Source organism: Neophocaena asiaeorientalis, unplaced genomic scaffold, assembly GCF_003031525.2.
Source record: "Neophocaena asiaeorientalis asiaeorientalis breed wild unplaced genomic scaffold, Neophocaena_asiaeorientalis_V1.1 scaffold171, whole genome shotgun sequence".
NCBI classification, from domain to species: Eukaryota; Metazoa; Chordata; class Mammalia; order Artiodactyla; family Phocoenidae; genus Neophocaena; species Neophocaena asiaeorientalis.
In genome coordinates this window covers 8,124,623-8,148,534 of record NW_020174013.1, presented here as the reverse complement: position 1 = coordinate 8,148,534, position 23,912 = coordinate 8,124,623, and the positions used below count along the sequence as shown (strand labels likewise).

Here is a 23,912-nt window from a genome sequence, read left to right as displayed (position 1 = left end):
GGAGTCCTTTAATCAAATATTTAGGTTACCTGCCAAAAAGACCATGATCTCTTCAAAATGCAATGCGGATTAAAGTGTTATCTAACACAAGCAGAAAACTAACCTTGGAGTGGAAGTTTGAAATGTGTTCATCATAATTTTCATGTCTTTGGATAGAGAAACCAGCTTTTTCAGCTAGGTTGCAAAACTGGTTTAAAGTATTCCCTCGGCGTGGGGCGAATACCATTGCTTTCCCCTACAACGTTAAAAAGGAAATTCACACATTTTAAAACTGGAAGGCAACCAAACATAACAGGCATTAGTCAAAGCATTTAATTGTACTGCTCTCGGGTAGAAAACTCATTTGTCTTTAGACGTCCACACAGCATGGACATCCACAGTGAGAATAATTTCAAGGACGGATATACATCAAATAAGAAAAAAAAAGTCATTTAAATGGCGAGTTGCTATGTCTTATCATTTTCAAACAATGCATGTAATAAACAATATGGAACTCAACGCTGGTTTTCTGTACAATACATACCTCTCTTGGGTCCACTGGTTTAAACCATCAACTAGATTTTAGAATAATGGGTCCAGGGCAGTGCCACCCACCTTGCGACTCCTTAGCAGCTGCCAACACACCTGCAACACAGCTCCAGAGCATGTGGCCACAGATGCCTGTAAATGTTAGTTTATTGTGCCCTGGAAATTCAGTACCAAGAAATCCTCCACAGAGATAAGTAACCACAATCCATTTCAGTTCTGCCACCAGCCTTTTCTGTGACCGTGCTGCCAGAGACAGAGCTACAGGATCTTGATTTCCAACTTCATTGAATCCTTCATAAGGGTCATCATTATGGTAAAACAGTTCCTCAAAGTTATTCGAGTGATTACTTTTCAAAGGAAGTGGTAAAATCAGGGCAATCAAGCTTTTCTAAATAAACTACACAACCTTATCAGATTGTTGTAGTGGGGAGAGTGGGAGGACTCGAATAAAGTATATACTGGATTTCAGAAGACTCTCTGGCATGAAACTCTACAGCAACCATTTGCTAACTACTAGGTGCATGTGAGTTTTTCTTCTCCCTTGTAGATGTGCACAGAATGACTAAACTTCAGAATCTTCCTTTTCCTTTTATTTGTTTAAAAGATGACTGTATGCTTCTGTTAATTTCAGGGTTATACTTCACCTCTATGAAATACCACTTCAGGTTTTGAGGGAATCATGAAAATATATCCCCGTTTTTTTTTTTTAATAAATGTATTTATTTTATTTATTTATGGCTGTGTTGGATCTTCGTTGCAGTGAGCGGGCTTCTCATTGCGGTGGCTTCTCTTGTTGCGGAGCGTGGGCTCTAGGCGCACGGGCTTCAATAGTTGTGGCTCATGGGCTCTAGAGCGCAGGCTCAGTAGTTGTGGCACACGGGCTTAGTTGCTCCACAGCATGTGGGATCTTCCCGGACCAGGGCTTGAACCCGTGTCCCCTCCATTGGCAGTCAGAGACAGAGCTACAGGATCTTGATTTCCAACTTCATTGAATCCTTCATAAGGGTCATCATTATGGTAAAACAGTTCCTCAAAGTTATTCGAGTGATTACTTTTCAAAGGAAGTGGTAAAATCAGGGCAATCAAGCTTTTCTAAATAAACTACACAACCTTATCAGATTGTTGTAGTGGGGAGAGTGGGAGGACTCGAATAAAGTATATACTGGATTTCAGAAGACTCTCTGGCATGAAACTCTACAGCAACCATTTGCTAACTACTAGGTGCATGTGAGTTTTTCTTCTCCCTTGTAGATGTGCACAGAATGACTAAACTTCAGAATCTTCCTTTTCCTTTTATTTGTTTAAAAGATGACTGTATGCTTCTGTTAATTTCAGGGTTATACTTCACCTCTATGAAATACCACTTCAGGTTTTGAGGGAATCATGAAAATATATCCCCGTTTTTTTTTTTTAATAAATGTATTTATTTTATTTATTTATGGCTGTGTTGGATCTTCGTTGCAGTGAGCGGGCTTCTCATTGCGGTGGCTTCTCTTGTTGCGGAGCGTGGGCTCTAGGCGCACGGGCTTCAATAGTTGTGGCTCATGGGCTCTAGAGCGCAGGCTCAGTAGTTGTGGCACACGGGCTTAGTTGCTCCACAGCATGTGGGATCTTCCCGGACCAGGGCTTGAACCCGTGTCCCCTCCATTGGCAGGCAGATTCTTAACCACTGTGCCACCAGGGAAGTCCCTATCCCAGTTTCTTTTGAAAATTGGTTTACCATTCATACCTGCCAACTGTCTATTGAGCATCTGGGATGTGGCAGACACTGGGATAAGTGCTCTATATACATTCTCTCCTTTAGTCTCCAAACAACCCAACAAGGTAGAGATTCTCAGCTGCATGTTACAGAATGCTCAGAAAGGTTGAATCGCTGGCCAAGATGACACGCCAGTAAATGACTGGAAACTGACCTGACTCCAATGCCAATGCTCCTTCCACTACACGACATTGCCTTCTTATTAGTAATAGTGATGACAATAATAAATAATAAAAGCTACCACTTTGCTAGGTGCTTCACAAGCCTTCCCTTTAACCCCCTCAACAGTTTTTGCAACAACGTTGTACGGTAGACATTACATTTTACAGATGATTAAACATGCAGTGAAGGGTTTGAAGAAGAAGGAACCGTGTGGCAGAAAGGGGTCTGGACTTAAAGGGGATCTCCACCATAAAACACCGTGTCACCTCAGGAAAATCAGAAAAATAGTGTCATAGAACTGCTGAACTAGAAGGGACCCTGGAGATGACGTGAGTCCAACCGCCTCATTTTTTCAGATAAGAAACTCAAGTTATCTTAGCTGACCCACTGAGTTTTCTCACCCATGAAGTGGGAAGAACAAAGCCTCCCTTGCCTTCCACCCCCGAGCTCGAGCAAGTTGTGAGGGTAAAACAAGGTATTGAATATGAAAATAATTTGAGAAACAAGTTTATATAGATGTAAGAAAGACTAGGAGCATCTACACCACCTAACAGTGCTATAAAAACTCTATCAACTCCCTCTCCTTCTCTCTTCCCCTCATTTAGCTGCAAGAAAACACACTGATACACTGTCCTGGACATCAAGTGTGTTTTCATACTGTGTTTACATAGACATGTATACACTCAGGCACATAATTACAGCATCACCAATCATGCCAGTAAACTTAAGATTCTGTCAGCTTTTCCAATATTCACTGCTATTTCCAGGCGTTTTTCAAACTTAGCAAAAATTCATTTTGATGTGAAACTAGATATAATACATGGTCTCAGCAGGGGAGCAGAAGTCTCCATAAAAAAAAAAGAGGGAACGCTAGTAGGTCATTCTAGTCTTTTCTAAGAGCTGACTGCCGTTCTGGACTCTTGAATAAGGGAAGTCATTTTATTTTAAAGTCACCTGCAAATATTGTCTTACCATTACAATCAAAGAGTTGATTTTTAACAGCTATTATCTAAATTATATATCATAATGTTTACAGGACTAAGGGGTTGTGGTTGGGTTGATGTTTGCATTCACAAAACACATGCTGCCCTCACCCCAGCCCTTTGTTGGTTAGGGTGAGCTGTAAGGTGACTGCAATTGAGCTTGTGTCTCAGTTTACCTGTCCTTCTGTACCCACCGCACCTAAAACAGCCGCCCTTCCCCATCCCTCCCCACCCACTCTCCCTGCTCTAGTTGTGTCCTTAGCCCTCATCACCACTGGCGCACATCATAACCTTGTTCGTTATTGCCCGCCTCCTCCAGCTAGAATGTATGCTCCATGACAATGGGATCTTCTAATGTTTTATTCACTGCATTTTCTCAGTGCCTAGCACAGAGCAGACGATCAGTATTTGTCGAGAGAATAAACTAAATCTAGATATTGAATAATCTGAAAAACACAAGTCTCTGGGAATTCGAAGGCCACGTTCCATTGCTTATTCTTTAGAAAAGATTTTCTCCAAGAAGCTTTTACAGAGTCAGCGGCTATAATGGGATTTCAGAGGGCAGCTTTCTGTACACAATACTGTCCCCACAAGAAAGAGAAAGAGCGAGCAGTAGTTTTAATCCTTAATTACTCAGTTATGGGCTTCAAAATGTTTTCTTTTTCATTTCGTTGAATGCAGACACCTTTGAGATGTGGATTAATATTTAGGAGGGACAATAGGACATCATCCATTCATTCAATAAGCATCCACTGAGCCCTACTGGGTGCCAACATCTGCCCCATAATGAACGGTTTTAGAAGCCCCCCATATCCCCAGTGGAGGAGGACACTTTGTCTGGTACAGTCAGAGGAATACATCTTACAATTTAGGCTGCAAAAATCAAAACAAGAAAAAGAATATAGATTTCAAATTAGCCCATCACTTTAGAAAAATTATTTTCAATTTACCAAAGCACAACTTTCTCAGCATTCACAGTCACCGAATCATTTTAAACTCAGAATGAACACTCAATTGAATGTAAAATTTTGACTGATGAGCAGAAATTTGAGAGAATTCATTTATCCCTGGAGAGGAGAGAGGAGTAGTTCCACAAAACAACAATGATATTGTTTACATCGTAAGCTCAGTTGTTATTTTGCTAGACTAATCTATACTCATATATTAAAGGGTGTGCACGTCTGGAAAAAATAAGTCTTCTTCAGACTTATTTTACAAGTAATATGCTATGCGTTTTTCATTTCCAGGCAATAAACTATTAAATACCAATTACATGTTTAAGCTTGTGTTTATTTTCTAATCATTTCTTTACCTGGTTTCTGAGATGCTGCCTTTGTCTGCTTTCTCCCTTACACTTCCCTCAGTCTCTCAGTCCCCGACCCTGGCTTCTTTTTTTCCACCTGTTCTTTCATTGTCAGTAGTCGCCAGGGCTCTGCCTACTTTTTCTTCATGTTTTATACAGTTCTAGGCGATTGTACTGAAGTCCACAACTTCAACTATCAATTATGCATCAAAAGCTCCCAAGTACATAACTGCAGCATTCACCATTGTCCAGGGCCCACACCCAGATTTTCAGGTGCCTACTAGAGCTCTCCATGGGGATGTTCTGAAAGTATCTTTAACCCGTTCTGCCTAAAATGGAACTCAATATCCTTGGCCCAAACCTCTACACTTCCCAGGGCACTACCCACCTACCCATCCACCCATCGCTCTCTCTCTCTGTCTCTCTCTGTCTCTCTCTCTCTCTCACACACACACACACACACACACACACACACACACACACACACACACACACACAGCTGAATACCTATTAAGTATGCCAAACAATTCTATACCCTTCACCTTCAAAATGAAACTGGAAACAAGGAAATCGTGACATTGCCTTTTAAAACCCTTGTACCTTATTCTATCCCCAGGGAGGCACTCCAGAAATGTTTGTTGAAGGAACCTGTCAGTGAACACCCATTCAGTTCCCTCTTCTCCGTCTTTAGGCCTTCACTAGCTCCTAACTGAACGATTCTAGGTAGAAGTTGGTCCACGGTAGACCCATGAAGAGCCTTGCTGCTTTCAAGTTCTTTCTTATTCCAAACCAGCTTTTATGTTGGCCAGAGTGATCTTTCTAGGACCCATACACTGCTCAAAAATGGCTCTCTATCTCCATTTCAGTGGCTCTCTATGACCCACATAATAAAGTCCCGTCTCTCCATCATCATGTTCTCAACCTTTCTTAAAGTGGTACCCAAACTAACTCTTTAACTTCATCCCTCACCCCTCCCCAACCCTAACCCCAAACCACACAGACACTCTCACACTCCAACCAGAGCAAACTCCTGCAAACACAACGTGCTTTTTCGTACTCTCCACCTGTGAGCACTGTCCCCTCCACCAGGGATGCTACTTTCTAGTCTCCTTCCTCTGAGGCTTAGAATGGCCTTCTTACTCTTCAAGAACAAAGTCAAATACTGCTGCGTCTATGGAACCCTTCCTTAGGCAGTTAGTTACTCTTCGTGCTGTATCCCTAGTGCTTACCATATAGCATTATAATCCCAAGGAGCTTGTGCATTAATCTGCCCCGGTAAACAGTGAGATTCTCAAAGTGCTCATTAGTCCTATTTATACCCCACAATCCCCAGCACAGTGCGAGGCTCAACAAATGTTTGTTGAATCAAGACGAGTTCAAATCTCGGAGCATCTCACGTTCTATAGAAGGTGTAAATTAGAAAAAAAATCACACAACAAATAAAAACAGCACCAGGCCCTATATGATCAAGTGCTGGGCTGTTATAAGCCATTTTGCACTGTCCACTGTAATTTCATCTGTGTGTATGTTACATCTCCATGACCACATTATAAATTCCTCAGGGGCAGAGACTCAGCACTGGATGAACAACTGGGTGGACTTGCAAGAAGAACTTCTAAGGGCTAGGCTCTTGTTCTGAGGGTCTTAAAAACCATCTGGGGACTCTCTATTCCTATACCTGGAGGGTCAGGTATGGTGGAACACAGTTCCTCACCAAGAACAGAGGAGGATTTGTTGGGCCTCTGACCCAGCAAGCAGACAGGAACCAAGGGTCCTTCAGCACCATCTCAGTTCATGCCACTGAACCCACACTCACAAGGCACTTCCCTGAGATAAGCAAAAACAGAGGTTTGTACAGATGGGTGCAGAGGTGCTAGATTTTTTAAAAGGTGAGGAAATATGTCAGTAAAAAGAAAGTGCTCTTCTCAAATGAGAGTCCGTGATTTGCTTTTATAGCACGGCTGGCATGTAGCCAGGACTCCAGGAATTTGGCAGTCACTTAGGGCAGCTTCTACAGGAGGTTAAATGAATTCCACAGTGATAGCGAATTCTTGACAATGGTTAGCAGCTATAACAAGCTGGAGATCTGTCCATATTGCACCCTCATCCATCTCCGCATGGTCCTAAGTAAACTCACACTAACTGGCTTGGCTCCCCTTCTTCCACCCAAAGCCATTTCAGAGGAATATGAGTAGATGCCATTTGTTGCTTGTCACTTCTGGACTGAAATTCAACTTGTACGCTTGTGTGGCTGTATTTTAAATTACATCTGGGTCCTCTGATATCAGACATGGCTGATGGTCTTTAAGGAACACAGCGATAGGGGGTTACCTGTCAGCAACAAGAAGCCACTCACCGGAGGGAAAGAGGTGTGGGAGGGGAGGGACATATTTCTTGGAATGAGTAAAATGTGCTGGTTTCGTTCCTTTTAAAGATCTTTTCTTTTCTTCTTGTAAGTTTGCTAGAGAGTCCCTTGTAGCATTCTGGCAGGAGTCAGATGTTTTGACAGTGTCTCTCAACCAGTAAGTTGAGGAAAGTTTCCATCTGGGACAGGTAACAATCATTTCCTCCTGACATTTGGGGCTTCCTGTAATAACTTTCCAGGCATGCGTGCCCGTTTGACTGAGGATCTAGGCTCAGCCCTGGGATCTGCTACTGTTCCTGGTCAAGCCAGGAGCCCACCCTGGTGGCTAAGCTCTCTCAGAGGGCCACCTCATCCATGACCCCCAATATAAAAGCTGAAAAGCAAGGGGAACCCTCCCCTCCCTCTACTTTCTTTGCTTCTGGATCCTCTGACTCCAGAGAGCAGAGCTGCCTTAGCTAGAAATCAAGGAACCATACTCCCCAGTAACGACAGAAGCCATTTCTTCCCAAGCTTGACACCTGAACCTTTGCGTTGCAATGGTTTCATTTTGGCCACTTAGTATAATTTCTCTCAGTAGGGTTATCTGTACTAAAAAGTGTCATATTCATCCAGGTAGACAATCCCCCGGACCTCTGCAGAGCCTGCAGCAGGTATGCAGGACACGGGTACAGAGAACTGCAGCAGGCCCAGTTATGTGTAGAAATCGTCCAAGTCCAGGTCGAGAAAAAAAAATTTTCCCCTCCTGCCAACCATTTCTCTGAGAACAGTTTTTGTGAAGAGCTCCCTATACTCTATACTCATCACAGCTGGAAAGTCTCCCTAATTCTTCAAGGTAATAAGAGCGAACACATATTCATTCAGAGTCAGTCATGTGCTAAAGCTTTCCAATGCACTGGCTTGTTTACTCCCCATTTTACAGATGAGAAACTGAGGCTCTGAGAGATGAATCCAGTAAGTGGCTAGATAGTAAGAACGACAAGTTTTGTATGCAGGTATTTCTGATTCCACCCACTGATACTTTGCCTTCAGAAACTGGGCCCTCCTATGAATTCGAAGCATTTGGTCAAAGTGCAGTTTTTGCTAAGCACCCTGAGAACTTGTTTTGTCTCCATTGAGTCTGCTGAGCCCTGAATTACCAAGAACTCAGGATCCACCAGTGCACCTGCCCAGGTTGTTTCTCTGTGGGCCTCTCACGGCACCTTTAGCCTCTGGGCCACAAAACCATGGAGGAGTGGTCTAGGCTCAAGAAAACATTACAGCATCTCAGATTGTAATAGACTAAAACCTTTAGTGTTATCTTAGTCTTGGACTGTGACTTCCATACACAGACACTCATCAGGGGGAGGTCCTTTGGAAGCAGGACAACAGCCCTGGGAGCTAAGAAGGAGAAGAGTGCAGTTATCCGCTGGGTGCCCCCGAGCTCTGGGAACCCTTCCAGCCCACTGGCATGGGATAGAGAGCTGCTGCTCTTCCCTGCTGAGTCCAGGTAACCCTTCCTGGGTCCATCTGGGTGGGGGCCCAGGGAGTGCAAACACCCTGCCTCCCCCGACCTCCCAATGGGGATGGGATCCCTGGGTGGGAACTTCAGTATGTCCATGTGCCATCCACAACTGGGATTCCCCCCTTAGGGTGGACCCCTGACCCCTTAGACTAGAACACCCCGCAGTCTGAGCAGGCCTGCAGGACAGGAGGGGCCTAAGCGAGGTCCCCTCCTCTCATTTCTAATGCTGCATTTTGATGTGGGCCCCTCTGATTTGGCCTCCCCACTCCTCACAGAGCATGAGGAAGTACTGCCCACTCTAGGGCCCTGCCTCATCCTTCTCCGAGTTAAGGGTGAGTATCGGCTGTCAGTAGGAGCACTGCTGTCCTCAGAGGAGGCCGCTGTGTGGAGCCCCACTTCAGACTAGGGGGAGCATTGTTCAGAGTTTAACTGAGGGTGCGGGAGAGCTGCTAGACATTCCAGTTCAATCTCCATTTAGATCTATTCATAGCTTGGGCAGTTTTCTCTCGTAAATCGTTCTCATGATTTACGATAGATCCTATGTAAATCATGCAAATCTGCTGCAAACTGGAGTATTTGTCACAAATAGGCTTTGAAGGCGTGTTGGTGATGAGTGAAGTACTGTTGGCGCACTGTGAGATCCAGGAGTCCTTGAAATTGTGTTTACGTATGATAGTATTCCTAGAAGCCTTTACGTCCAAGAATCTCTGTCCCCTCTCTGAAAATCCTGATCTTGCAAATGCTCATGAGAACCACCTAAGGCTAATGGGGGGATGAAGAGGCCCCCAATTCCTTCTGCCCTCAACTTGGGCTTCTCACTCAACCACGACAGCTACCATTAATAGCTTGGTACACGCCCCTTCCTTGCCTCCAGACCTATTACCCACCTCACAGAGGGAATTGGGAAGGCCAATTTAATTTAATTGATTACCACTTACAAAGCTGTGGTTACTCCTCTGAGAGGGCTATTTAAAGTTTCTGAGGTATATAGAGATAACAAAATAAAAAGCAACAGTGCAAGGTAAAGGATGATTATCAAATTGCTCCGGGGACCTTCAATGTGAAAAAGATATAAAAGAAAGATTGAAAGGTATTAGTCTATAAGTCTCACTGAGGTCAGAAGACTAGAGCAAACCTTTTTTAAAAGAAGAGATAAAACTTTAGAAAATACTTCACACACACATACACAGTATAGTCCTTTCTCAGATAAATGTGAGTTCCTGTCTTAGACTACTTTAACATTGCTAACCTAGTTTAGATTCCTATGGCACAGCAAGAGGCTTACATAGTTATAAGATTTTTTTTTTAATGCATGTGCTTTAAACTTGTTTTCTTACTTTAAATAGATATATATTAACTCTCTGTTTAGGCTGCAGGACCTCCTAGCTTAGTATAGCAGCCCCTCAAATAAGAGTGGATAAGAACTCTGTAATTTACTCTCACGCATAAATGGATATATAAATGTAAAAATGTGCACCATGCTTGGCTTCATTGTGACCTAATGTTTATAATATGTAAATAATGGCTTCCTTTTAAAGCAAAGAACAGATTAATATACAGATTCATCTGAAGCCCCTTTATTTAATATAAACAGAAATAAAAAGAAAAATGTTGTTTTGCAATAAATACCCAAAGACAAAGGTAACCACTGAAGGGACTTAAAATGACAGAAGTCAACAGAAAACTTTCAATATCATCCTTCTACTTTAATATGAAGATATTGTTATCAAAGGAAAAGACTCAAGAAATTCTTTGATAAAAATCATCTCACACTATCTTTGAAGTGGTTTCATTTATTTTACTACCCACTGTGTTCCTTATCAGAAGGCCAAGGGTAAGAAGTTCCCTAGTTATGATTAGGAAAGAATCTGATGGATCAGAAGACCCAACTGAAGTTGGACATAATAAGTATTAAAGTATTACATGACATTAATCCTGCCATTCCATTACTCTCTCCATCTTTGTGCACAGACTAATTATTCTGAAGCCAGTGTTCAGGAGAAAATAGAAACATACTTACCCTGGGCTGGAGTAATCTCTTTATTGCAGCAACAAGGCTGGCTCTGTACTGGTCCAGAAACAGGCTGACATTGAGAAGAGAGCAGAATCCAGATTAAACTGGGTTTTCAAGTCTAATGATACTAATGGAGATCAAGACTAATTACACATGTTTACTCAACACTAAAAAAGAGAAATGTTTCATTCCATTCAAGTGTCTCACTGGAATAAACAAAAGATACTGTGGTCAGTGTTATCCAACCAAAGTCAAGTCAGCAACACGCGATGGGCCACGATTCAACACGACAGGCCATGTGTTAGTGTGAAAGGGACAATTTCTAAGCTGCTGTTTGGGGGAAATCATCTGGTGGAGATGAAGCTCTCCCCACACTTGTCTGTAGACCTGTGCCCTCTGCCCACCGAGGGTGCTGTGAGGCCACCCTCCAAAAACAAACCACCAGCCCTATTACACACCAACCACAAAACAGCTCTCAGGTGGTGATAGTTTTTAGTGACTAGCAACAGCACTGAGGTTAGAGCCAACAAGTGACCTAGGAGTAAACAAAGACCAGGTTTAGGCAGTGTGTCCCAGAGACCATGGCAACTCTGGATTTTCCCCCTTGATCTCCATGTTGATTTTTTTCCAGTTCATGTGATTTTTCATTTTTCTTTTCTGGTTTGAGAATTTCTCTTGTTGCTCTGTCACCTCTTTGGCTGGATCAGTCTGACCGTCTTCACCAGGCCTTATCTTGGAAGTTTAGGACACAGTTTCCTTATCCAGGACTTGCAGGCTAGAACACTGGGTGGCCTTGTGCATCAGCTATCCCATGAGGGGCCTAAGCAAAGCCTCTACTCCCATTTCAAATGCTGTAGTTTGGTGTGGGTCCCTCTGATTTGGCCTCCCGCTCCCCAAACAGCATGGCTAATTACCACCTACTCTGGGGCCCTGCATCGTCCTCCTCTGAGCTAAGGATGAGTATCAGCTGTCAGTAGGAGCGCTGCTGGTGGAGCCACACTTCAGACAAGAGCAGAGCATAGTTCAGGGTTTCCTAGGCTCTGGCTCTGACCTTTCTGCTATATGACTTTGGGCAAGTCACTTCATCTGAGGCCTCAGTTTTCCTGTCAATAAGGGCAGGGCCCACCTCTGTGGCTGCAGTGGGCATCAAATGAATGATTTATGTCGGTTGATGAATATTTGTTGATGACCTGCTGTATACTAGGGGCTGTTTCAGGCCTTGGAGATAAGCTGTGAATAAGACGAAGTTCCCATCCTCAAGGAGCTTCCAGTCTGTATTCATTTCTGCGTCACTAGGTCTGGCCCAGCATACACACAGAGAGGGGGCTCAGTGAAGAGTTACTTACTGCCTAACCGGCAGATCAACACAGTCTTTGAAATGGAGGAGCTTACGTAGGGTGGGTTTCAATGCCTCTAAAACAGGCTGTACGCACTCCTTCACTGGTCTTGCTAGGGAGGAATCAGCATTTAGGTAGGATGTTTCACCAGACCAGGTTCTCTCCTAAGTCTCTCACTTAAGAGGAGTGGGGAGAGCGGCTTTTTGTAGTTCTCAGTGCTTGGGTTTCACCATGACATGCTTAGTGGAAGTTTCTTCTATAAAGTTCTGCTTTGAGCAATGGAAAAAGAATCCTCTTGAGGTGAGCTAGAAGTGATCTCTAGAATGGGAAACTATCCACCAGGATAATCAGGATAGCCTGATTATTACCCATGGGAAAATTTCTTATTGCTCCAGAAAACTATGCACTTAAATCTTAGAGCACAAAATGTGTCTAATTCGAATGCTACAAAAATTTGCCTTTTAGCCATATTAATCAGTGGTTAATAACCAGTAAGGATCGATAAGAAAGGAATCGAATTGTATTTAAGTGTTTTGAAATTTTCTCTTCAGGACTATATACCTTATTGTTCAGTGAGGTAATACTATCTTAAATGTTAATAATTAAGCATTTTATTTTATTTTATTTAAAGAAGACTACCACTGTGAGAAAATACCTCTGTCAGTTACTTGGGTCTACAGGAGACCTGGCTGGTTGGGATACACAGCACCAAGCGAAAGACCATTCTCCATTTATACCTGTGCATCCTAAGAGCTGGTAAGATTGTTAGAGATAAATAATCAACAACTTAAAAGCTGAGCTCAAAACATAACCTTATGAGGGGAGCGGGAAATAAATTAGGAGTTTGGGATTAACATATACACACTGCTACATAAAAAAATAGACAAACAATAAGGACCTACTATACAGCATAGGGAACTATACTCAACATCTTATAATAACCTATAATGGAAAAGAATCTGAAAAAGAATATATATATATGTATATATAAATAACTGAATCACTTTGCTGTACCCTCGAAACTAACACAACATTGTAAATTAACTATACTTCAATTAAAAAAGCATAACCTAATATAGTACTATTTCTACTTAATGTTGGCAATGGTGACAAAAATGTTAACCTCACAGCTCACTAGAAAATGCAGCTTAACACAGAGCACACATTCAAAACACAGTTATTTGAAAGCTAATGCTGTCTACTCCATCACTGCAAGTCAAATTTCCCAAAAGTAATTTTTGTAGTTCTCTAATAGGTCTTTATTCCAAGCAAGCTCACCTTTCTACTTAGCTCTGGTGCAGAATTTATAACGCTTAGTAGGATACATCCTATCAGCAATTTCAACGTGCTTTAGTGGGAGTGATATATAATCTCCTGAAAATTCACCCCTTAAATAAGTCCTAATGGGCTCAGAGAACAGCAGTAGCTTAAGTGGATCTATTAAAAAAGGCTGAGTGGGTCAGTGATTGGGATGAAGATACCATTTCAACTCTCCCTTCAGTTACTGATCAGAATACATAGACAGTCGGTCTAGTTTGGCCATCAAACACACACACACACACACACACACACACACACACACCTCTCTATATAATTCACTTGTGGAATCAACGCTTGCCTTGTTCCACTGATCTGAATCACAGATTATACGAAAAAGGAAAGGTGCCAGGCCATTTTCATCGCTTCCCTTAGAATCAGTCAGGATTTTCTGCAGAGCACAGAGCAGCTCCAGCTCCTCTCATTGGGAAATTAATTAGTGCAGAGAACAAGGAGACATTTCTGTCAGCATCCACAGAGAGGAAAACCTCTATGTAATTTTCACGGTGAAACATGCTCAGTTAAATTCGCTGTTTTAGATTTAACTTTCGGCAGACTGAATGGCCTCTATCAGTCTTTAGCAACTGATTGCTGGGGGAGCCGTATTCTGATCTCGCTTGGTGCCACCCCTTAGGTACGAGATCTTTGACAATCTGTCTGTCTTCTCCGGGACTGAGTTTCCTCAGGTGTGAGGTAAGAGGGCTGACTACATTTGGGTTAAAGGTCTTTTCAGGTGGAAAGGTCTGTGAGTTGTGATTTAGAACTACCTATGATCACAGCATCTGGAAGAAAACAAAGAAATCCTAGAGCTTATTTTGAGAAAAAAATTTTTTTCTTCACAAAACCCAAACTTTTTGCATCATTTAAAGTAAACATGATAGAAAATAAAAACAATCCACTGTATATAGTTAGTATAAAAATGCTGGGAGAGCAAGTGAAGTGATGTACCTTCCCCATTTCTTCCCAACGTCTCAGGCTGGAGGCATGCAGATGTGGTGCACACCGTCCTGCAGACCTAGCTCCATGTGTCTGGCTAGGGGTGGCACTTCAGACTTGCTTTCCAAGCCTTTAGAGAATCCAAATGTGCAGAAACTATTTTTTTTTTAAATTTATTTACAGAATCATTTTTATTTTTGCAGAGCTACAGTAAATTGGAAAGCCATCAAACACTGAATGGAAGTGGTCACTGGATAAAAAGCATCTTACTACCAGACTCTCAGAATATTGTGATTGAACAGGAGTCTGGAAAGGCAGGTTTAAAATTAACAAGCACTCGCTATTCTAAACTCAGCAAGGACCGGGCTGGATTGCATTCCAGCAGAAAGGAACTCTTATATTAAATTCAACATTAAACAAGTCAACCAAGGAATATACTAGGAGGGTTTTTTTTCTATACCTGTGGTTAAATATTCTAATATTTTGATATTTGTCAACAGCATCCATTTGCAGGTATGACTGTACCTTGAGTTTTCTTCTGTTTATTTCAAAGTTGACATTTTACAAGTTACTTAGGAACTGTTGAACCATGAAACTATAGTTCATTGTCCAAAATGCTGAATGGTGAAATAACGACTAGCTTTCAGTGTGCCTCTTTATTCTATAATCTAGTTGAGCTACTAAATTTAGATGTGAACTAAGAGACTGTCTCTTCTGGGAAATGAGTTATTTCCCCCATTGCCTACAGGTTTATGAATGTTTGAATGTAAATATATGAATATCTGAATGATTTAACAACATAAACATATCGCTGCTCCTTGTAATCATGTGCATTTTGCTTGAACCACAATGTGGGTTTGGAATAGGTTTGTGAATAGAGCTTGTTTTCATGTAAATGGGATCAAGCAGTACCACTGGTTAGCTATTCAGGGAAGCAGACAATGCCACCCTTGCTGGAAATGCTTCAGTAAGAATTTAATCCATGTACCTAATATTTGAACTCCAACTCTTGCTTCATATTCCTGTGGCCTGATCCAGATCTCATTGACTGACAAGGACTCAAGGATGGTGTGAGACTTAACGTGACCTATTTATGTATGGTACCTATTTCTGGCACTATTTCAGGTTTCATCTTGGAGGTAGTGTCTAAAGAGAGCTTTCTTTTCCTCCTCTGTGACCTTCTTTAAAAAAAAACATAGCAGGGCTTCCCTGGTGGCGCAGTGCTTGAGAGTCCGCCTGCCAATGCGGGGGACGCGGGTTCGTGCCCCGGTCTGGGAAGATCCCACATGCCGCAGAGCGGCTGGGCCCGTGAGCCATGGCCGCTGAGCCTGCATGTCCGGAGCCTGTGCTCCGCAACGGGAGAGGCCACAGTAGTGAGAGGCCCGTGTACCGCAGAAAAACAAACAAACAAAAAAACATAGCAGCATGGTCTGTCTGTCTGCCTGCCTGCCTGCCTGCCTGCCCCTAGAAGAAGCATCCGTGCAATAACTCTGACAGAGAAACATCAATCCAACAGGACATAAAGAACACATGGAATCCTGGGCTTCCCTGCTATATGCACAACACGTACATTATGAACATCGTTGTACTTCCTAAGTTTCTGAACAGCTTACCCATCCCTGCGAATACGAAGACAGACCATTACCAAAGCATTTCTTTTGGAAACAGTATCAGCATTGCAGTGAGAGTAGCTTAATGTTTCACATTTACAAATGGGAAATTATAAACAGGCTGACATTCAGGCACTGACAACACCGGAGGAAAAGAAAACTTAACAATTCATGCATAGAAAAGCCATTTATAAAATGAAACTTGGTGTATTTAGTTCATTTGAATCCATAAATTCTCAATAGTGACTAGATGTGTATTTATGTATATGGTGTGTGTGTGTGTGTGTATACGTATAACATTGTATTATTATGTTATGTATTTGTAATGAAAGGCTTAACTGAATATGCATTATGTATATCAGTTGTACAGGATCCTGTTGTTGGCTAGGGAAAAAAGACTATTTTTCAAACATGTTGTGTGGCTATTTTTAACCTAACTGAGAACATTAATCAGAAAAGAGCTTAAATCTGACTTCCTCTGCTTCCCTGGTACAAATAGGATGACATGGTGTGAGTGTCATAACACAAGGTATGACAGAGCCAGGCTGTCTTGATATTTGTGCAAAGGACAAAATTAACTTTAAATCTCTTGGCCAGACCTGACTTCCCCACAGAATCAGAGCCCATCCATGTGCGACCCTCGTCAAAACCTCCAAGAAGATTCTACCCTTCTTCCCTCCTTCCGCTGCTGTCTGATCTGACTTTCATGCTTAATCTGATCTAATCCTGCCAGCATTATCTTCATCTGTGCAATGAAACCTGGAGAATCCTTTCTCATATTTGGTGAGGGACAGCATTTACTAAATTACTTGCTCAAATCATATGGTGAGGTTTTAGCTCCTTATTTTTGATTAGATGAGGGCTGTAATATTGAGACACAGTATCAATGATTAGTCAAAAATCTGCTTCTCTCTTTTTTTGGAAAAAGGTTTTCTGAAACTGGGTGCAGAGAGACTAAAATGGCCATGAAAAATTAGAAAATCTCAACTAGGAATAGAAGAAAATATTTATGTTTCCTTGACAAGTATTTTTCAGAAGAAAACAGAAAGCAAGTCTAATTTCATTGACTTAGGTGAAAGTTAGCCACTGAAAATCTTATTAAATAATAATTTAAAATAAAGACTTCCTGAAAACTTCATTGCATTCATTCAACTCTCGCATAAGGAAAGTGTTCTCTGGGTTATGGATCTTGTGTTTGGGTTTATCAGTATAATAGAACTTCTTTAGAATCTGAACTTGTGTTTTCAAATCCATAGTGTCATTTTAAAAATCATGATAAAACTACAAATAAGATTTTACCCTTAACAGGAAAAATACTTGTGAATTGTCAATGTTTCTCATATTATTATTCAACACACGAAGAAAATACATAAGATTAGTTGAAATCATTATTAAGGTTTGATACATATTTACCCTGTAACTTAGGATCAGACTTTCATTAACAATAAGTAGACTGGGCTAAAAGAGAAGACTAAGTATCTAATGTAAATTATTTTTAAAAGGCAGGCATCTGACAGAGATTTTACTATTATTATTTGCATAACAATAAAATGTAATTTTATAATTCTTGTTTTATGTATAATTAAATATCATAATTGAAGGCAATGAAAATATTAGATAGCAAACATACATTTTAAGAAAAGCTATTTCCCTAAAGATATTTCACAGATATGTTTATATGCTGGAGTGTATATGTGTGCAAACACACATACATATATATATTCCCTTATATCAATAGTCAGATCTCTCCTAAGAAGTAAGCTAATTGAGCTGTTTGTGTTGATAAACTCCTTTTTCTCCAGACTATTCCTCTCCGAGCCATAATTATTTGCAATTTGCCTAAGTCGTCCATTTACTGATACGTCAAGCATGAAACAGAGGCAATTCCAGAAAATGGAAATGCTTCTCAAAATCAATCTTTGGGAAATAATGTGGTAGAAGTTACTGTGTGATAGAAGACTACCTTATAACTGTCACATGGAGATGAATGTTAATTTGTTGAGGTTAAGGCAGCTTTGTGCCTCATTTGTTGACTTTGCTTTGCCGTCAGCAAAGCAGCACAGCCCAATTACTCCAGCAAAGCTATTTTTTCTAACAGGAGTTTTATGATTTTTATGTACTTACCAGTCAGCACACATAACAATGTCAAAATGTCCTTCCAGTTGAGAGACATCTGTCTCATTATCCCATCGTAAAACGCTTGAGAAGAAAAAGATTTAAAAAATTATACTTAGGGTTTTTTTTTAACTTTTGATTTTGAGCTATTAACATTATTTTTTGTGGCACTTGAAATTATTTAAAAGTATATACAAATTATTTCAAAAGGCATAATAAAAAAACTAGGCATGTAACTGTCTGTTCCATATTTTATTTAGTCTTCAGATCTAGAAGAGGAAGAATTCTCTATGCAAATACAATAGTTAAGCTTTTGCTAGTTCTTATAGGTTTGTGTAGACAAACTAGGGAAAAATATCTTATCTTGACCATAGTCATTAGAATGAGCCTAGACTCTTAACATCAATGAAGTAGATACTAAAATCAAAGTATTCCCCATCTACTGGAATACAACCTTATAAAAACAAATGATGTGAAACTTAGCGCCTGGCGTGTTGGTTGCATTCTTATTAATGTGATGAGTACTTTGGCAAGATGGAAGAAAAGAATACCAACTTTCATTTGGTTGCTGTGAGTTCTCAGGCACATTTTAAAATTCACCTCTCCTGATACTTAGTCTCCAAAAAGGATCAGGTTTTAAACCTCATATTAATAACAATAATTAATAACATGTATTTGAAAATTCTAGTTATGCTTATGATGCCAACCAGAGATTTTAAGTTACTTTCAATGAATAACTGTGATAATTAGCATTTTACCATATTAAAGTATTTTAATGACTCCTCTCCCCACCACATCAACTGGGATTTGCAGTACTGCTTTTCAAAGTAAAATTCTGCTCCTATTATCTATTTTGATTATTATTTAAAACTAAACTGAGTGAGCATAGCCTACTCTGTCCAGCTTTGTTTGCTTATCTTGGTGGGTTCTTTATTTCTTCTATATCTTCTCTGGGTGAAAAGTCATATGTTTGAATATAAAAATAAGTCCCAAAGTTCTTTTCATATACATTAATATATATCCATGCTAGTGACTTGCTTAAGGTAGAAAAGATTAAACACATCACCACAAAAATACCTATACAGACTGAACATCAGTTGTTTATTCACTCATTCGACTCATACTTAGTGAGTACCTACTATGTGTCAGGCCCTGTGATGTACCACAGGCCATGCTTCACAGAGGCAGCCTGGCCTACATAAAGCCATAATTCTGACGCCATGCCCTATGTGTTATGTAAGCATATAGACTCAGAACTCCAGGGAGGGCTTCCAAAACAAGTGGATGACTTCTCTGTTCACAGGTTCAGTGAAACACGGATGAGCTTTATAAATTAACTGTAGCATTGTTGTACTTTCCCAGGCCCATTGGAGAGCCAAGAAATGGAGGAAACCAGGAAACCCCTAAGAGATTAATGCTGCTTTGTCTTTGGATTGATTCCTCAAATACTCCATGCACCTGGGGAGAGTGGGAAACAACTAACACCAACTTTTCTGGAAACGCCAAGGCTTCCAGTGCAGCTGGGACTCAGGCTCAGTGAGAGAGCAGGCCTGTTCAGCCCTCATCAGAGACCTAAGAGTCTTAGAGAGTTTCCACATGAACAAGACGGTTTAAAATATAGATCTATGCTAGACCTTTTCAGATCATAAAAGTAACATCTCCATTGCACAGATTTGGGGCAGAAAAGTATTAAAACTATTCATCATTTTATCATTCATGAACCATTATTTAGAAGAGGCTTCTAATACATGTGTAATGACTAAAGTACAAGAACAGAAAGTGCAGGAAATCCTGTGGTGATATTGGATATTGGATTCCTGAGGTGCTTCAGCCTCTCGGTTCAACAAAGACCAACCGGAAAGATGGGTCTAGACAGCAATGGGTTGTGGGTTAGCACAGCAGATGTAACAAGTCATGATTTTAAAAGAAATGGAAATGCTCATCTTAGCCACATGGACCACAACACATTCCCAAAAGGCATTTTCCCCCAGTTTTTATCAGGCTTACGGCTATGCTGTCCCCATAACTGTAAGCAGGTGACAAAGACGGAGGGGTGTATGGACAGAGTCTAGCTTTGGCATGACAGACATACCTAAGTTCAAATATTGGTTCCTTCCCTTACTAGCTATGTGAACTTGGGCAATTATTTCACCTCTCTGAGTCTGTTGTCTCATCTGTAAAATGGAGATAGCAACGGCCACCTTCGTGAACAATCTAAGGGCACCATTCACGCTGTACTCTGAGTTCTGTTGTTCACATGGCAAACAATGAGAATAGTGCCCCCCAGAGTGGTGGAATCAGGTGGCTTCTATCTCGGAAGGCTAGAGATGACGGTGACTTCAATATTCAAGAAACTAGGCCTTCCAACTCCTCTCCTCTGATGGTCTTGCCCTCCGCCCTCCTCAGACAGTCACGTGACAGTCATGAACGCTAGAGCAGTGCTTCAGCTGTGGGGCAGGACCAGATTTTTTGTTGTTGTTTATAGCCAATCTGTTGTAGACCATTACTTTTGTAAAATACAACAACAAATGAATAGACAAATGAGATTTAAAAAGCAATGACATTCTGAATACACGTCCATTTATCATAGGCTTGGATGCCACAGTTGTGTTTCTAAACATTTCCTTCAATTTCTGAACTTACCTCATTGCCGCTCAGTAATGTACAGTTCACAAACTGGTACCAGTCCATGGCCTCTTCATGAAGTAGCCCTGCTCTCAGTCCTCGTCTTTGCTGATAACTGCAACCCTGACCCACTCTCTGACAGCCCCTCTACCTTTCACAGCTCACCCCTTATAGAAGGGACTCTCATTCCAAGCATTCTTCCATCCTACTGGCCTACAATCTGCTGATCCTCTCACCACCTCTTCCCTAACATTTGTCTTCCCTCCTTGTCCATTGTAGGTCCCATAGCCAACCATCTGAACTATTCCCTCGCATACCCCCTTCGCTCCCTCGTCCCTTTCTCATGTCCTCGTATTTGTTAAATCCAGCTCTCCGCCTGCTCCAAGACAGCATGTGTGCACCTGAATGTGGCTGGAGAAAGCACACAAGCATCCTGACTGGCTTTGCTTAAAATGCATGACCATGAACCACAAGTGGATTCTTGATGTCCGGCAGTTATTCTTTCATTTCCCTTGTCCATTGACGCTTCTGGTCTCCTAGCTCATTATTTTGTACCACCTTCACTCTTTTCAAAATTCTAACACTTCCTCCCTCAGCCTTACTTTCAAGCCGATGACCTTGCTTCCTACTTTACTGTCAAAACTGCAGTAATCAGATGAGAACTTCCACAAACTCCCACCACCACACTTACACTCCTAACAGCATCTGTACCTACATACTCTGTTTCCTGCCTATTATCATGGACGAATTAGTCATACTCCTATCTAAAGTCAGTACCTCCTCTTATACACGGGAGCCATCCCCTTTTGTCTGTTCTACGGCACAGTTCTAGCAACTCTTCCTTCTCTAGCCTATATTATCAGTTCTTTCCTCTCTACTGGATTATTTCCATCAGTATTCAAACATTCAAGCAGCTATTTTTCCCACTTAAAATATCCTCTCTTTGCTCTATCCTCCCTTCTGGTTATTGCTCCATTTCCTTACTCCTCGTCTGCAGCAAAACTCCATGAAAAAGTTGTTTAAAACCTGTTTTCAAATTCTCTCCTCCCAATCAGGCTTTTGTCCCCACTGTTCCACCAAAAATGCTCTTGTCAAGCTTTCCAAAGGTCTCCACGTTGCTATTCAGCTCAGTTTTTAGTCTTCATCTTATCTGACCTACCAGCCTGCACTTCTCCCATGAGCTCCAGATTCATATACCCAACTTTTAATATTTCCACTTGGATGTCTAATAGACATCTCAAACTTAATATCTCTAATATTGAATTCCTCATCATCTTTCCCCAAATTCATATCAATAACTGTTTTTCTCATCTTGTTAATTCTATCTTTCCAGGTGCTCAGGCCAAAAACCTTGACTATATCCTTGACTCCTAATTTGTTTTACACCCCACATTGAATATGCCAGGAAATGCAGTTCGTTTCACTTTTGAAATATGTCAAAATCCATCTTTTCTCTATCTCCAGCGCTCCCACCCTGGTCTAAAATACCATCATCTCTCATCTGAATTATTGTATAGTCTCCTAATTGCTTATAACCCTACAATTTCTGCTCAAGGGAGCAGCCAGAGTGATCCTTCTAAAATGGACATCAAATCGTGAGCCTTCTCTATTTACTACCTTGTAATGGCTCCTCTCTTCACTCAGAGTAAAAGCCAAAGTCTTTACAATGACCTGTAAGACCCTGTGCAATCCAGTTACCATTCTGACTTCATCTCCCATTCCTCTCCCCCTTGCTCTCGCAACACTGATCTCCTTATGATTTCTTGAATACACCAGTCATACACTTCTGCTTTAGGGCCTTTAAATTGGCCACTTACTCTGTGTGAATGCTCTTCTTCCAGATACCCCTATGGCTTGTTCCCTTACCTCCTTCAAGTGTGCTTGAGTGTCTTACCTTCTCAGAGCTGCCTACCCTGACCATTCTACTTAAAACTGCAATCATTCATTTCCACTCCAGTACTCCTGAACCCCCTTAACCTGCTCTTTATTTTTCTATAGCAATTATTACCATTTAATATGCTATATAAATAAACTATTAATTTTTAAAATTCTCTTTCTCCAGTAGAAGCACACTAGGGACAGAGATTTCTAAAATCTGTTTTGTACCATGATGTATTTCCACTGCCTAGAACAGTCCCTGTCACATAATAGCTGCTCAATAAATATATCATTTGAATGAATTGTGTATGGATATACTTAGCAGAGAGACTAGCACACAGAAGGCACTAAAAAAACAGGTCCCTACATTAAGTTGTTCTCTGAATAGAATGTGTAGATTAGGTAGATATGAAGGCCAAAGATGTTTAATAAGATGATAAAAAAATAATAAAATTTTAAAAAGAAAAAAAATTTTTTAACGTTTATTAGAGTATAATTGCTTTACAATGGTGTGCTAGTTTCTGCTGTATAACAAAGTGAATCAGCTATACGTATACATATATCCCCATATCCCCTCCCTCTTGTGTCTCCCTCCCACCCTCCCTCTCCCACCCCTCTAGGTGGTCACAAAGCACCCAGCTGATCTCCCTGTGCTATGTGGCTGCTTCCCACTAGCTATCTATTTTACATTTGGTAGTGTATATATGTCCATGCCACTCTCTCACTTCTCCTAGCTTACCCTACCCACTCCCCGTGTCCTCAAGTCCGTTCACTATGTATGCGTTTTTATTCCTGTCCTGCCCCTAGGTTCTTCAGAACCTTTTCTTTTCTTTTTTTTTTAAGATTCCATATATATGTGTTAGCATACAGTATTTGTTTTTCTCTTTCTGACTTACTTCACTCTGTATGACAGACTCTAGGTCCATCCACCTCACTACAAATAACTCAATTTCGTTTCTTTTTATGGCTGCGTAATATTCCATTGTATATATGTGCCACATCTTCTTTATCCATTCATCTGTCAATGGACACTTAGGTCTTCCATGTCCTGGCTATTGTAGGTAAAGCTGCAATGAACATTGCAGTACATGCATCTTTTTGAATTATGGTTTTCTCAGGATATATGCTCAGTAGTGGGATTGCTGTGTTGTATGGTAGTTCTATATTGAGTTTTTAAGGAAAAACTCCATACTCTTCTCCATAGTGGCTGTATCAATTTACATTCCCACCAACAGTGCAAGAGGGTTCCCTTTTCTCCACACCCTCTCCAGCATTTATTGTTTGTAGATTTTTTGATGATGGCCATTCTGACTGGTGTGAGATGATACCTCATTGTAGTTCTGATTTGCATTTCTCTAATAATTAGTGATGTTGAGCATCCTTTCATGTGTTTGTTGGCAATCTGTATATCTTCTTTGGAGAACTGTCTCTTTAGGTCTTCCACCCATTTTTTGATTGGGTTGTTCGTTTTTTTGATAT

General features: G+C 41.0%; 1 protein-coding gene across 1 annotated transcript in view; it reads right to left on the bottom strand.

The window, feature by feature from the left end:
- CAMKMT (calmodulin-lysine N-methyltransferase) overlaps positions 1-23,912 on the bottom strand; it is a 393,792-nt gene that overhangs the window by 5,929 nt on the left and 363,951 nt on the right. The window contains exons 8-10 of the mRNA XM_024753516.1: positions 17,940-18,014; positions 10,622-10,685; positions 104-235 (exon numbers count right to left, since the gene is read on the bottom strand). Of these exons, the coding sequence (XP_024609284.1) occupies positions 104-235; positions 10,622-10,685; positions 17,940-18,014 (271 nt within the window). The remainder of the gene's footprint in view (positions 1-103; positions 236-10,621; positions 10,686-17,939; positions 18,015-23,912) is intronic.